The 16,805-nt window shown below is 33.4% G+C and overlaps 1 protein-coding gene across 1 annotated transcript; it reads right to left on the minus strand.

The window, feature by feature from the left end:
- Positions 1-8,481: 8,481 nt before the first annotated feature.
- LOC128158211 (uncharacterized) lies at positions 8,482-9,675 on the minus strand. The gene is made up of 5 exons (XM_052820971.1): positions 9,571-9,675; positions 9,337-9,447; positions 9,162-9,228; positions 8,671-8,739; positions 8,482-8,582 (listed from the first exon to the last, which is right to left on the minus strand). Exons 1-5 carry the CDS (start codon positions 9,660-9,662, stop codon positions 8,508-8,510), a joined length of 414 nt encoding a protein of 137 aa, XP_052676931.1. The 5' UTR covers positions 9,663-9,675; the 3' UTR covers positions 8,482-8,507.
- Positions 9,676-16,805: the final 7,130 nt, after the last annotated feature.

The raw sequence follows: 16,805 nt of genomic DNA on the forward strand, positions 1-16,805 counted from the left end.
ATGTTGCCTTATATGTTATATATCAGAAATATCAATCTTACCGTGTTCAGTTAAACCGGGTCCGTAGGATATCTGTCATTTTAGCGATGGATCATCCCCTCAATCTATTATTTGAAAATGCCAAAGTCAATGTCATTCAATGTCAACAAAGGCGGGAAATTCACATGCTTAGTAAAGGAAATATAACAATTGATGTCATAATATACATGTCGTACTCTGAATATTGAATTCTTTGACAATTAGGAGAAAAATACACACGATTTGGTAACTACAGATGCATTGTAATTTCTCGAAAAGATGGCGCTCCCGCCAATCCTGCGCAATGAAATCAACTCCTCATGTGTTTTAGTTCAATGCGCAGATATGATAATCACTATTTTTTTTAAAAGCACAGTAATGTTTATATTTATCTGATAAGTTAAAAGATTATTACTTCAATCACTATTGCATAATATTCATAAAACCGGTTGAAAACCAATAAACAGATAAGATAAACTGGGAACTATTTTTAGTTGAGGAAGAACTTTTTTGATCACGTGTTGTCATGTAAGAAATAGCATGTGAATGTGAATTACGTAGTAAAATTACCGCATCCCCCCCCCTTCCCCCCAGAAAACACAATTATCCCTCAGACCCCCCCCCCCCCCCCTTGGAAAAAATGTCTGGATCTGTGCATGTGAAATTTGTGGTTTTTAAAATAAAACGGTATTCCAATTAAATACATGCATTGTATGATGTTGAAACATAGGCGTCGAAACCGGGGGGGGGGGGGGGGTGATATTGAAATTGGAGTCATAGGTATACTAGCCCCCCCGCCCATGCCACGGATTAGGAATTTCATAATTTGGGGGAAAAAAATTATAGTTACTCTCATCCTTTTCTTCATTTCTTACGTGATGATGAGAAATGATAAAAATATCTTCATATAACGATCGGATACATTTCAGTTCGTTAGTCAGTGCCATACAATATCATTATGTACCTGTAAGGAGGTTACGGGGGTAGCAATCTCCTTCCTTTTTTATTTACAAAAATTACATCATAAAACAAGAGAGAGCGAGAGAGAGAGAGAGAGAGAGAGAGAGAGAGAGAGAGAGAGAGAGAGAGAGAGAGAGAGAGAGAGAGATTCAATAATAATAAAATAATGGTCATTTGGGGTTTTCCCTCCTGAGTAGTTCTACACCTGCAAATGAAAGGACAAGAGCGTACAAGGCCTGCATGACAAATCCCCCGTACCCAGGATTTTGAAATGACATATTAACATATGAAAATTCTGTATATTTGAAACTGTGCATCAGTACATGTACATGTATAATATAGAACTGCATCCTCTGACAAATACATGATATACAATAATACATGCACTTTTGTTGTTTTTCGATGTTTTCTAAGCATTACAGCATGATCTCATATCAATGTTAGCGCTATTTTATCCGACATTATGTGTGCAGATTATGAACATTACGTAATTGTTGTCATTATATAAATGGTATTAGAAATTTTTTTTCATAATAATCCAATATAAAAACAAAACACGTTTTACTTAAAGGCAAATGAATTAAAATAAAACGCCGTCTTTAGGATTCGAACACGTACCTTCTCCATGGAGAATGATGGACTACGAGCCTCGCTTATCACATTGAGCTACGTTGACACATTTGAGTAACAGTGAATAAATTTAACTCTTTGACAATTATCAATAAAGTAAAACGTTTTTGGTGAAAATCACAAATTTGACCCATTATGGGTCTAGACTCCATTTTAATAAATCAATAATAAAAATCAATATAAACTAATTCTTTAAATAAAAGTACTTTTATGATGGAGTAAGGACCCATTCATACCTACTTTTGCAATTAAGAACAGTGAATGGTTCAAGATTTAGACAAGAAGCGATGTGCAGTTTAATTTGGAAACTTTTGCCTGTCGTGTTAATAAAATGAAATCACAATATTGATTTCCCTCGTGAAATTTATAATGAAAACAATGCATACAAGTCAAAAATTTATATTCCAACTTGAATTGAAATTCTTTCGTCCTCATTGCTCCGAGTGGGGGATATACAACGCCTTGTTCGCCCCTGTTCTTTAATTTCCGCTAATATTGTGTACATATAGCAGAATTGTTGATGCATACCACTTCTGGGACATTTAAGATGTTTCATTTCAGGAAGCTTCTCGAGATACTACTCTAGGATAGATCTGCAACCTCCACTAATTGAAAACGATTGTTTTTGCTCCCCTTTAAATTTTAATTAAAAACCCCATAAGAATCATTTTAGGGATTCAAATCTCAAAATCTCTCTTATTTTATAAAAACACATAAAAGCAATAAACTTGTGATACAGACCAATGCCGAGCTGACCTTGCAGATAAGTGGACTATATAAAATACAGAGCTTTGTGAAGTTAAGGTTTACGGGAATAATTGCTATTTATCCGATTTGAAACGAATGTCCACCAAAATATTGCAGCCCCTGAAAGATATTTCATTCCCATTAAATTAGTTGATAAAGCAACTGATGCTGTAGACTGTCCCATGCCAGTGGCGTAGCGCCCTTTACGCAAAAACGCAAATGAATACACAAAATTTTGCAAATCATAGGTCTTATGATTTGAGTTTCCTATTGTTTCACGTAAACAAATCGTATTGAGACTCCACTGAATTATATTCTGCATATTTAGTATTCAGTTCTCATCGTGAATGATCTACAATAAACTTATTAAAATGAGATGAACAACTTTAAACTCCTTTCAAGTTTAAATATTCATATTAAAATCTGAAAACACATCACGTTTTGAGTGTTTGTCTGTAATTGTATTATGTCAGTCTATACTTACATGTAATTTAAATTCGGCGGTCGGGTGATTAAAATTTTGACAAAGTCACAATACATTGTGATAAACTTGATCAAAAATGTGTCATTTAGGTAAGTATTTTACGGTTTGAATAATAGACCTGTTTCAAAACGCCTATTACATGTATCTTTAGTCATATACAGTTGGTTTCCGCTGGGGTATAAGTGTTTTATATATCATTACACATTCTTTTAGAATTCAACATTTCCCTTAAACATACATTTTGAGACAATATCTCATCATCAAAAGCCTGTAAATCTAAAAGCTAAAACCTAAAATCCAAGAGCATCGGGGGTCTTGAAATTTTAAAGAAAAGATTCAAAGAGTACCAGGAAAATAATGTTTGTCTCGGAATTCAGCAACTTTTGTTCATATTCATAGGAATCATAATACTGAAAAAATGTCATATTTTAAAGGCTGTTTTGTCATTCAAACAACTTAAAATCCAGGAGCTTCATGGGGGCTTCGCCCCCTGGTCCCCAACCAGGGCTTTGCCCTGGACCTGCTGGGGGCCTCAAGGCGGCTCCCAGACCCCCTACCTTTATTTGAATACAGTAAATTAAAAGGTAGCTACGCCACTGCATGCAAGCATACATTTAATCTCCGATTATTATTTTTTGTACATCCCAGTAACTGGGATTTCATCGGTTTAATTTTGATTTGTGGTATCCCAGTAACTGGGATGAACCGGTAGTCGGTTTAACTTCGAAGCTGCGAGAGAATTTGAAAATATATAAATTCCTTACATGTTCTCTGGCTTATGTATGTATATATATATATATTCTATTTACATATTTGGCCCATCTGATTTATAATATGTAGAATCCTCCGCCATCCTCTTGTTTATTGTTAGCCATGTGTACCTCTGAGCCACAATTGGCCCCTTTTGTCAATAAAGAATACAGAAACATGATTGATTTCCCTTGTGAAATTTATAATGAAAACAATGCATACAAGTCAACAATTTATATTCCAACTTGAATTGAAATTCTTTCGTCCTCATTGCTCCGAGTGGGGGATATACAACGCCTTGTTCGCCCCTGTTCTAATATTGTGTACATATAGCAGTATTGCTGATGCATAGCTTTAAGATGTTTCATTTCAGGAAGCTTCTCGAGATACTAGGATAGATCTGCAACCTCATATTTGGCCCATCTGATTTATAATATGTAGAATCTCCGCCATCCTCTTGTTTATTGTTAGCCATGTGTACCTCTGAGCCACAATTGGCCCCTTTTGTCAATAAAGAATACAGAAACACGACGAGAAGGAGTCATTATAGTTTTTTAATGTTATGACTATGCAAAATTTATAAAGTACCATATATTATATTTATATTAGAGTACTGAACAGCGCTGTACATATAAAAGTTATGGACATAGGAGCTAAGAACATAAGGAATATACCTAAATACAAGGGTTGATCCAAAAGTAATGTCACACTATGCACCGCATTTCACACTGGCACTGTATTGTATAAATTGATACATCAAAATTTTCCTTATCAAAATTTTAATTTGAAGGTAAATTTTCATTAAATTCTGTTGAACACTCAACAAGCTATTGACGTTTATAGCATGATATACGTGACATCGCCGCGTCATGAATTTGCGTCTTTTTGAAAGGTTTGTATTTATGTATTAATTACATGCTACAAAATTTGAAAAAAAAAAACAAACAACACAATCTTTGAAACAAATATATCACAGACTTTTTCTAACTGTTTTAAAAAACTAGGGAACGTTACCGTCCATTTCAAATATCCACGCAATGCCTTTTGTATCTAGATCAAGAAGTTAAAAGACTGGACATGCGAATAGTGATACGAGGCATTTTTTGCTCCGATTGATTGAAATCACTAGAAAATGTACTGGAATTGACATATCAACCTAAAATTGAGATAGAGCGAACAGGGTACCCTAAACGTGGTTCCAATCTATAATAAAAGATTTTGGGGAAGATTGTTCCACAATGTAGAACTGGCGACGTCGAACCGACTGTTACCACCAATAGTCCGCGCACGCGACTGAACAAGGAGAATGAGCTCTCCAAACGCAGGAACCTATTTTGGCTTGTCGATCTGGATCAGTTCTTGTCTTTACAAGGAACTGGTACATACACCGTGTTGTAAGGCATTGCCGTAGCCCATAAGAGAGGTCACAAATGGGCATGTACAAGGGTTTTACTAGCAAATCTGGTGATTCATGTTCAGTACCGAATCAAAAATGACACCTACATTTTTTACAATTGATGAGACATTTATTTTGTTGCCCTCAACAAAATTAAATTAAATTGAATTAATTTGATGCTGAGTTCTTTGAAGTATTGATTTTATGTTTTGGAGCAAAGACAATTAATTATCTCTGTTTATTTTTCTTGATTAATATTCAAATATCAGACAGTCAAATCTGCAAACGAGATGCTACGTGTATATATATCCAGTTGCTAGTAGGTGTAATTGCCATATACAATTGATTTTCGTCGGCATAACACTTGAAACTTATGTTGTGTTTACGGCAAATAACACAAATTGGTTTAGCAAACACGCTGTAAAGCTTTGGTCCAAGGACCGAACCCTGTGGTACACCAAAATTCAATTGAAAGCGATCACTGAGGCGTGGCTGTATCCATGACAAGGCAGCACCTGTTATTCCAAAAGAAAATTCTAATTCGCACGATTTTGGTGGAGAAGACATGATGATCTTCCAAACTTCTGATTCTGATGCTGATGTGAAGCAATGGAGGGGTTTACCTTTAAAGTTGGGGTCTGCTCTTAAAACATCCACATGGGTCTTTTTATTAAAGACAGAGAGATGGTCTCTAGTTTTATCCAAGTAAAAATCAAAAGTGTTAATTTATATAATAAAAAAATAATGCAGAGTTTGTTCTGGTAACAGTAACTAGAATTAAGCGACAAAATATCAAGTTACTCAAAGTGGTGTATTTTTGTAAAATCCCTTATAATCATCAACAGTCATAATGATATAAAGCTCAGTTCTCTTACAATAAACTCTCGTTCTTTATACGCAGTTGCTGTCTATAGTTACTGGATTACCACCACGTTCGGGAATCTCCACGACGAGCTCTTCCACTCAACGCAATTCTTTTATTCAAACACTAATTCATTTCACACAAATAAGACACTAATTACTAGTATAATCTTGAGCAGCACAAACATCACATTTCACTTATTAAGCTTTGTAGACAGCCCTGTGGGGATTTTAATAAAGTTTTGTTAATCAACAAGGAAATTTGACAAAGAAAATTGTTTTTTGTAAAAATATAAAAAATGAACATATATAATTTGCGAGAATAGTTATTATTGTTAGTTTTGAATTTAAAATTTCTTATTTACAATAGCACAGACACTGACACGATTTTTTTTAAACTTTCGATTCCATACTGAAAATTATTGGTTTGTAGCATTCAAGGAACTTAATTGAATCTGACTGTTTGTAACATATTGGAATATACAGTACGTATCTTTCAAATTGTTACAGTCGGGTAATATTGATTTCTTGACATTCAAATCACTGATATTCCAACTTAAATATTAAAAATTCACAACAAAATTAATGTGATTATGAGTATTTCCTTTTATGTATTTTATTCAGTTATCAGTTCTTGTTTTGATATTAGTTTGATATTGAGGTAGAAAATGATTAAATAAATTGTTTGATACACATTAATAATTTTGTTAATGAATTCATTATAATTGTCATTATCAAGCATAATGACTTCGACGGCAAGAAATGATGAAAATCTTTTCATCACAACTCGCACTTTGCATGTAAATACCGGTAACATCTGACTCCGCAAGAGTAGCCGCTCGGGGAAATCGGTATCAAACAATATTTAATTAACAATATCAGTGAAAATAGATTATCAGACCACCCTCATACCTGTGGTCATTAAATTTGTAAAGGTACATATGGAATTTTGTGTACTATTGCGTAATGGCGCAGTTCCCGCAGTGTGATTTGCATAAATTAATAACACCCGGTTACTGTGAGGTCGTCTACAAGTCTAGAAATGGCCCAGTAGTTCGGTTAAATTGTCAATTCATCAATTCTTAAGACACGACCAATTGAATGTGTCACACTTCCTTACGTCACATGAATTGGACGTGATCCTTTTATTTGCAGAGGCCCGGTTACTGGCGGGATTTTATTATTTGTAAAGGCCCATTTACTGGAAGTAAATTTAATGAGTTGTAAAAACCCATTTACTGGGATCTTAATCTACTCATATCATAATGTCTCAATAATTGGGAATATTTCTCCATTTTAAAGACCCTGCAAATTGGGGTTTTACTTACCTCTTTGTAAAGTCCCAATAACTGGGATTTTCTTTATCTGTTATAGTCCCAGTAACTGGGATTTCATTAACCTGTTTGAAAAGGCTTAGTTACTGGAATTCATTTACCTATTTTAAAGTACCAGTTAATGTGATTTCATTATTTCATATCATAATTATGTCTCAATAATTGGGAATATTTCTCCATTTTAAAGACCCTGCAAATTGGGGTTTTACTTACCTGTTTGTAAAGTCCCAATAACTGGGATTTTCTTTATCTGTTATAGTCCCAGTAACTGGGATTTCATTAACTTGTTTGAAAAGGCTTAGTTACTGGAATTCATTTACCTATTTTAAAGTACCAGTTAATGTGATTTCATTATTTGTAAAGGCCCAGTTACTGGAACTCAATTTAAGAAGTTATATTTAAATCTTTGTATGATTCCCTCTAATTATTACGGAAATTCAATCCGAGTACAAGCCCCATTTCCTTTAGATAACGTACTGAAGTTCATTAACAGTAATTTAGTGGATTTTACGTACTTTTTACAATTTATTAATTTGTTAAAAGAAAAATATAGTTATAAACAATAAAAAGTGTTTTGATGATGCGGGTTATATAGGAAGCAAACGCAGGCTAAGTATTTTATAAAATAGCATTTTATTGAAGTAACTCTTTATATTTACTTGTTTATTATTTTCTGTTGTTAAAAATGTTATGTTATCTATATGTTATTGGTTGCCAATCACCAAAGAGAGCATTTTATTGTTTAAGTAAGATCTCCTTTACTGGGATCTTATAATTTTAATTTACTCGTAAGGTCCCAGTAACTGGGAAAACATTTAATTCTCAATTTTAAAGGCCCTGTCACTGGGATCAGGGGCGTATATATGCTAATATAAACGTTTATATTCTAGTATGCTGGGATTTCACTTAATTGATCTAAAGTTCCATTTACAGGGACTTTCTTCTTTTTCTTTTTTTTTGATATACCAGGTAGTCCCAGTAACTGGGATTTCATTAAACTGTGTGAACAAGCTTAGTTACAGGGATACATTAACCTATTCTAGTAAATGGATGGTTATCATTGATGTATTTACAAAGGCAAAATTACTGAGTTTTATGATTTAACAGTCTGTAAAACCCCAGTTACTAGGATGTTATTCTTAAATGATTTGCAGTGGGTTGTTTATAAGCTGAGAAGTAAAATATACAACAGCTCAGTTTCTGAACATGACATAATTCTCTTGACCATATATACAAACCAGCTATTTAAAAGGTCCACTTAGTACTGGTGTACAATAAAAACACAACAACAAAGAATGAAGAGGATTTTGTGAATTCATTATATTCTCTAGTTGAAACACAAGTTAGAAACCTCATTCCTTGTGAGGATTACTGTATCCGACAGATGTGAAAGTGACTGGTTCTAAAGATAAAACAATTCAAATAATTATTGATATTGTAGGTAATACATTAGGAAAATACAAATATAATACAATATAAAATATTCCAACCTGTAGAATGTTCCTCACAAAAGAAAGGAGATAAACGCCACAGTCGTAGCTGTTTTTCTGTTGTGGGACCTACCATTGAAAATAATAAAAAGGTGAGTATGTAGGAATGAGTTTTTTTATACAATGATGCTATTCCAAAGCTTTGGCAAGCTAATAGATAACACATACCATCACAGATCATGTGGGATTTTTTAAATCACTTGTTGAAGCAACTTTTTATGAGAATCTAAAAATCCATTTCATGAAGCTTTTTGAGACATCATATCCATGGAAATATGTACAAATAAATAATGACCTCACCGTTGTGTAATATCAAACATTAATTTGAATGGTAATATCCACGACATATTGTTGCAAACAAAGAATAAATGCTAGTAAATCATTGGGGTTTCTTTCTCACCCCCCCCCTTTCAAATTTAAATGTATTTCATAAGCAAGAAAGAGCTATCTCTTGGGATTAACAATGAACAAAACCTTTATAACCAGTTCACCTCAGTGTGCTGAACAATAACAGTATTTGCAGCCCGTCCTGCCTTCTCCAATTCCTTTTCAAAGAACCTAAAAACATACCTATATATTTTTAAACATATACTTATATATATTTGTCAGACTCACTTTCTATATTGCACAAAAAAGGAATGAAAAGTTCACAAGTGTTAAACGTACACTCTCAATGATGATTCCTCATCAACATAGCTCCCACTCATGGAACATATGATTGAGATCGAACCAAAATCTCCTGCCATTACAGACAAAGCACCAAGATACCAATGTAACCTGCCAATCAAGTGTGAAAAGGAAATTGTTTGTGTATCAACTTCTGATTAAAATTCTCTCTCCTCTTTTTATTACCATAAATAAAAACTGTTAACACAATATGCAATAGATTCACTCCCTTACATGTTACTGATAGGAACAAGGATGATTGTTCCATCCTTCAGCTCAATGTTGGTCAAAGTGTCCTCTACTCCGACATAATTGCACCCACTCATGTTTAGTGGTCTCCTGTTCCTGTTTGAAGAAGACACTTATTTGATGTAAGCATTCTTATCTGTATGTCATTTATTCATATTTACATTTAGTGTATATTTCCCCTTATGTTTGCATTGGAAATCTGCAACGTTCAATTTTCTATGAATGCACTTTGCTAATTAATGCGCCGTGAGCACATCATAAACGTCTTCATGTGTTTTGAGTATATCTATTTTTGTATTGAGTATATTTATTTTTGTAAGATTAAATGAAACATTGTTCAAATTTACTTCACCAATTTGATATGTACTTTTTAAAATAAATGTTAAATAATATTTACTCCTTAATGAACAATTTTTCTCTCCAAAGTTCCTGGCACTATATTTTTAGTCGAGGAAGTGAACTAAATATTGTATACAGGGAAATATTCACCCCCGTTTTATTTTCACTCATTTCGACCCTCGTTGTCAGCAAGCGAATTCAAGACTGGACGAATTACATACTCATATTGTCAAAACCATATGCAAGTGATGAAGGGCAAAAATAACATGGGGTGAAAATAACCCTGTAAACAGTAACATGTTGATATGGCTGTTCCATGTATGTTTCATACCCTGACTGAAAGCTAATATAATGGCTTTATATCAACAATATTTATATATTCTTTACAAATATACATCAGTATAAAAATAAATATAAGCATTGAATGCTTTATTTTGGATGTCGTCAGTGCTGTAACACACCAAGCTGTGCAGACAAATTATCATACGACGCTAACAGGCAGTATTTGGTTTGTCTGCACTGATTGGTGTGTTACAGGACCGACATCAAAAAATAAGCATTCAATGCCGAAATGAGTGTGTTGTTCTATTTTGTACTGGTAATCATATGTTATAATTTTAAAATGAATCAATACTTACAGCTTGCCTTTCACCAAAAGCTTTTGGGCAAATGCCGTGTTCAGAATAAACACATTCTCTGTGCCCAAGTCTTCTTTCATTCTTCTGTATCAAAGTGAATGAATTCTATTTTTAAAAGCAAAGGAACTCCACTTTTGGGGGAAAACAATAATATACATATATATACATGGTTTCCAGTTGGATATGAGAACATTTTCTCTTTATTTAAGATAAAAGAGCATTGGTACCTTGTCGCAACATCAATGATGGCATCTGTCAACCATCTCATTGGGTGGAGGGACACCATGTCAACCTCATAAAGATCTATCCCCATTTCAATTCTATGACTACAGGTATAAGCAAAACATTTTAATGCTGGAACATCAAAACAAACCAGAAAAGAAAGGATTTTCAAACCAATCAGCAAATCAATCCATATTTTTAAAGGAAATGGAGGTATGAGCATAAACAGTATGAGCCACGCTTTGTTGAAGGTGAATTAATTTAATTCAACTTTTGTTAAATAGTATCCATGTTCATCACTTAAGGTCTAACAGCATACACACTAGTTGTACTCATATTAAAGAAGTTACAGAAATGAAGACAGTATAGCCAAGATAAACACAAATATCCCGCAAATTTAGCAAAAGATGGAATCCAAATCATAAAGAAAACATAGAAAAAGTTGAACTAGGAAACAATTCATTCAATTCATCAGATTAGAATAAAAAGAAAAAAAACAAAAAAAAAAGTATATAAGTGGAAAGAGAACAAATAAGAACAGAATATTTATTTCTCACACATTATCCATTCCAGGAAGTCTGAGCTTCTCAATAACTTGAGGTGTGGGGTTTGGAGTGTTGCACCCTTCATTAAGTGGAAGAAAATTGTCAAAAGTCAACCAAAACATGGCATTTTATATGCAAAAGAATGCACTAAAGGATAGAGAAACATACATATGACGCCCTTTAGATAAAACAAATATCTGATGTGACATGAAGTACAAAAGAACCATTTCATTGCAAACATGTATTAAATCATGAACACAATTTGCTAATGAAATAGAACTTCTGTTAATAAAAAACCAATTAAAAATTCACCTGCTAGAAAAGAAACAGGAACCAATAGGTTATAACAGCCTTCACTCCTAACAATCTCCAATGTCTGCTTTGCAGAGGGAACACAAGGACACGGAGGGAAAGAAATAACCTGCTTATTCTCATGTAGTTTGATATTGATTTCTAATGCCCCTGCCAGGAGAAGCAATCTGAACCGATCTAAATTCACCAAGCAAAAGCAAGTATAATCATACCAGAAAGAAAAGAAACTATGGAATTACATGTACAACATATCAAAAACTTCAAAGCCATTTTGATTACCGGTACTTCTATTACCATTGGAGTTAGTCATGGCATCTTCAAAACATTTCAGCATGTCATCTCCTCCACTAATCCCAAGGAGATCACAGATAACCTGAGGCTTCACTCCTCCACTGACTACACGCTCATACTATCAAAAAGGATTAAGTACAAACTGTGAACACCTTAAAATAATTCTTTCAAAATTTGAGAATATTCAAGGTATTTGGCAATCTGATTCAAACCTGCTGGACATAGTGGCCCATATGAAGAATTCCTTGAACTCTCATAAGCAGATCTAGATGGGCTTGGCTGCAGGGGGCATACATGTTAAAGCATTCCCTGATACTTTTACATTGTAAAAGCTTTGCAAAGCCTTCTCGATTCACACCACTTGAATACCGGTAATTGAGAAGAAATAATAATTTTTATATAAACTGACAATAATTTTTCAAACCTTCGGAAAGTGTTTTGATTTAGAAAAACATACCCAGGTTGAACCAAGGCCACTGGAAACGTTTTATGAGCCATAAAGGCCTCTCGCAGGGTCTTAGTTGATGTGTGTGTTGCAACAACTGATGCAACAACCTCCGGAGAAGGCATTTTGTCCATAAGTTGCTGCACATCATTAAACTTGCACTGAATAAAATATTAGCAAATACATTTTACAGAAACACACATCAATTTCTTGTAACATGACTGCATATCAACATTAATGTACATTAACAGGTATTTTCTTAGATGCAAGCTACATGCTTATGACGAAAAACCAGGGACACGCGATTTGTTCACAGTATGTAAGGAGTAAGTTAATGCTGAGAAAAATGTCACAGAAATTTAATGGAATCACAAGGGTAAAACATGATAACCCCATCTCCTTTAGAGAAGGGTTATAAAAATAGGCAAATTTATTATTTAGAATGACTTGCTATATCCAACTTAAATTGAAGTTCAAAAATTACTGTAATATGAAATTGGTTGATACATGAACAAATCTTCTGAGAAGCCCTTTAAGCTTCAGAGAAAATAATCACATTTTAATACCAAATTGATATATCATTTAACTTAATAACCTTGTGGTTTATTATTAAAGTGAATGTACCAGATACTACTAGCACTTTATTTATCTTCTTATTACCTTGTTCATAAGGTTCTCTACCTTGTAGGATGAAATGCTTTCCTGCATAAATAGGATGCAAGCATGAAATAAAAGATAACACATAAATAAAGTACACACATTTGTAGAAAAAGGGAAATAATTACTCGTAATAAATATGAAAGTACCTTCTCAAGAAAAGCACTGCCATCGTTGACGTTACAGGCAGAAGGCTGCTCTGGGACATCCTTTGTTGGTACAAAGAAATTCCAAATGTGTGATTTGAAATAATTATTCAATGATTCATAAATGAAAATAGTGGTATGTATTGTTGCATACGCATTGGTGATTGCCTCTATTACTTATCACCACTGATGGACATCTGTTGATATTAATGTGGTGAAAAGTAAACAATGTTTTAAAAATATTTATAAAGGTTTACTTTTTAAAATTCCCAGCAAGATTCACACTCATAAATTTGAACTCATGACTTAAAGATTGTAGTGGACCCTCTAACCCATTAAGCTATACTGTTATATGACAATTTGGGAAAGAAAACACTTATAAAATTGCACTCTACTTCATCATTTATCATAATAAATAGTCCGTCACAATTTTGAGATGTCTCATACCGACTTAAAGAAAATTAACATAACTTACTATGCAGTGAAACACCTGGAAGCTGTTGAAAATCTTTCTTAAATCCTCTGCTCCCAACTTTCTATGATTGACTAAAAACAATCTTAATGGTTAGTTCTCTGATATGCTTCCTTATGCACACAGCTCACCTTCAACGTGTCTCAATTGAATAACAGTAATTGCATTGCCTGTGAAATTTTTCCCTCTAAAAAATTTGATTTTTGAACAAGTATAGGAAAATCTGAATTAACTAACTTCAAAATGAATATATAAATGTGTGTGTTTATTACATCCGACAATTTCATTTCTTTAGCAGCGTTTCCCTAGAAACGATAAATATAATAATTACGGTATATAATTTTGTCAACTCATGCAAGATGGAAATAAGCAGCTTATTACATTTAGCAGTTCTGTCTCTTTTAGATGTGAATTGTTAATGCTTAAAATCGTCATCAAATGTATAACTCTCTACCATTGTTCTTTTGTTTAATATGAATGCTCTGTTTGTGTCATCCTTACTTGTTCTATTAGGATCCTGAAAAGGAATGCTCGCTGGCCATCCCTCTGGTCTTGGACCTTTCCAAATGTTCTTTCCTTTTTGACACAAATTACTGTTGTTAATATCATAATAAGAGATACTTGAAATATATTCTAAATCTTCAAACAATTGCCATTGAGCAATACACCTTGTACAATCCCTTTGAGAATCAATGGCAGGATTTTTCTCAGAATGGCTTCCGGGGTCTCTACTGCATTTAATGAAAGAAGATTCTTCCATTCCTCCTCAGCCGTAGGAACTTTGTATTCTAGTTGTATCAATGAAATGTGATCAACAAACATCGCAAATCTAGCATGGGTGTATGCGCTGAGACTGATGGACTGATGCATTGAGTGACAGCACTATTGGGTGTAATAGGTTAACAATCTAAATTGTGAGTTGCAGTTTATGAAACAAGCATTTTCAGTGGCCGTTTAAGTACCCGCCCACTTTTACCTGCTTGCATGGTATTGATAATTTATGAATCAACTGCCAGCTGTGTCAATTAACTCTGTATCAAGACTACAAAAACTAAATGACTGCAATACTTGACGAAGAGTTTTCACAATAATCGCTTCTTGTTTTATATGGTGTAAACAATTGTCAAGAACAATGTTTAAATGGGTTTCCCATTTCATTTTTCAGCAAAATGCTTCATTGATCAATTCAATCATTTTTAACTCATAAATTTAAGTTGAGGCAGTATTTATTTTGTTGAAGTTTATTCCAAAGAATTCACACCTGTTACCGATACTGACAATAAGTATAACATTAAATGCATTTTATTAAACTTCAACCTATCAATGATACACATAATTCTACAAGTGTGCGTGTGTTTTTAACATACACAAAACTCAAAATCTATGACAGAAATGTGCTCAATTTTGGACTAAACTGTGATTAATCTGATTTTGTAACTCAGTCTGTAAAAGTATTAATTTTACTACATGTAGCTCTATATTCATCAGTCTGAGACAATATTTTTTTTACCACTGATGCTGATGCTTTACTTGCCATGGACTTTCTCTCAAACATGCTAATCGACCTTGGATTGTAAAATTCATGTGCAGATCAAGTGTCCAATTTACATGCATATAAACAAACCACACTTCTTCATTTTACAAAGCAGGTGATATGTTTCAAAGATTTATTGTAAGCATATGAGTAAAGACATATGCTATAAAATGTCTAATGAATTTCAAGGTGTGTCAACCTGAATTTTTCCGTGGATCTACATTTTGCAGCAAGCTTTTTGTGAGGAAAGACAGTCTGTTCAACTCATGCTATACACCACATATAGTACATAAATAATGTTATTGGATAAGAGAAGAACAATCTGTGACTTTAATCTATATGCGCCCATCCCTGCTTTTAGAGAACTTTTTCTTTATTTTCACGAGCATTATTTACACATGAATGTAAACATTGCCCCGTTTGTTCTAAAGTAACTCTGTATGTAATTTACATGTATAGCTTGCAAGTACAAATTTATCATAAGTTTTCTTTCTCCGGCATTTGTTTCCACGTGTTAGCATCATGTTCTCAACATGCACTTGATAAATGGATGAGTCTATATAAATGCGCCAATCAGAATCTCTGTTGCAAATCACAATTGAAATACACACTCATTAGAAAGTAGTCAACACTCAACACAATGCTACGTACATCAGCCTTAGCGTGTACTTTCATGCTAGATTTGTGATAAAAGGGCATGGTCATGACTTTGATCAATGTTATTTTTCAGTTTTTGTTGTTTGTAATGTTTTAGAAATACAATTCTGATGATTAACTGAAATTTGTGTGTCAGTCGTAGAGTTATAAGCAAGATACAGAGCTCACAGTTCTTTGTTTTGTAAATATGGCTCGTGCTGTTTTTGTTTAAATTAGTTCAATTTACAGGTAAAAGTTATATTTTAAGCTTATTTTTTTCTATTCTAATAAATCATAATGATAAATAAATAGTACCTAGCAATTATCACATTCATTTTGGGTCTTAAACTGGAATTTTTGATTCAACATTCAGAATGTTAACAAAAAACACAACATATACTTCATTTACATGACAAAGAACTGTACCATCTTTTCAATCAATTATTTTTTTTTTTTACCTTTAGCTGATAATAACATGTCAGCATGATGTGCCATACTGGCTGATGCCATCTGGGTTGAGAAATCTCCACAGATGTCTCGCAACCATGGAGAAACTAAATGAATATTTTATAAAACATTTTGTGACTGCATATTGAGAGGTATACACTAATACTGTAATTGTGCATTCAAATCTGCAGCAGGAGTAATATTTTCCAAAACTCTGTGTCAGTTTGAAGCACATATGGGTTGTTGCTTTCACATTGCACACACGATTTCACAACAGATGGTCATGGATTTTCCATACATGTACATGTATCTTGCAAAACCTGATGATTTCATTGATGTCATTTTATATAATTATGACTTTTTGAACCAGGCAATTAAGTTAAATGTATATCTTTACATAACATTGACTTATAAAATTGAAATTTGCAAAATGCTTTTTGTAGGTAAAATCTTATTCCAAAAACACTTACCGTATATCTATAAAAATATTCATATTAGGTTTTAATTCATTACAATGCTATAGCTGTGTGCTAAAG

The sequence above is a fragment of the Crassostrea angulata genome, chromosome 8, assembly GCF_025612915.1.
Source record: "Crassostrea angulata isolate pt1a10 chromosome 8, ASM2561291v2, whole genome shotgun sequence".
NCBI lineage: Eukaryota > Metazoa > Mollusca > Bivalvia > Ostreida > Ostreidae > Magallana > Magallana angulata.

What these genes read in the sequence shown, in the direction of transcription:
- LOC128158211 (XM_052820971.1), bottom strand. Translation starts at nt 9,662, where the DNA reads ATGAGTGGGTGCAATTATGTCGGAGTAGAGGACACTTTGACCAACATT. An exon ending in CTTGTTCCTATCAGTAACAT is followed by an intron (nt 9,448 to 9,570) that starts GTAAGGGAGTGA and finishes CTTGATTGGCAG; the next exon opens with GTTACATTGGTATCTTGGTG. An exon ending in TTGTGAGGAACATTCTACAG is followed by an intron (nt 8,583 to 8,670) that starts GTTGGAATATTT and finishes TTTTATCTTTAG; the next exon opens with AACCAGTCACTTTCACATCT.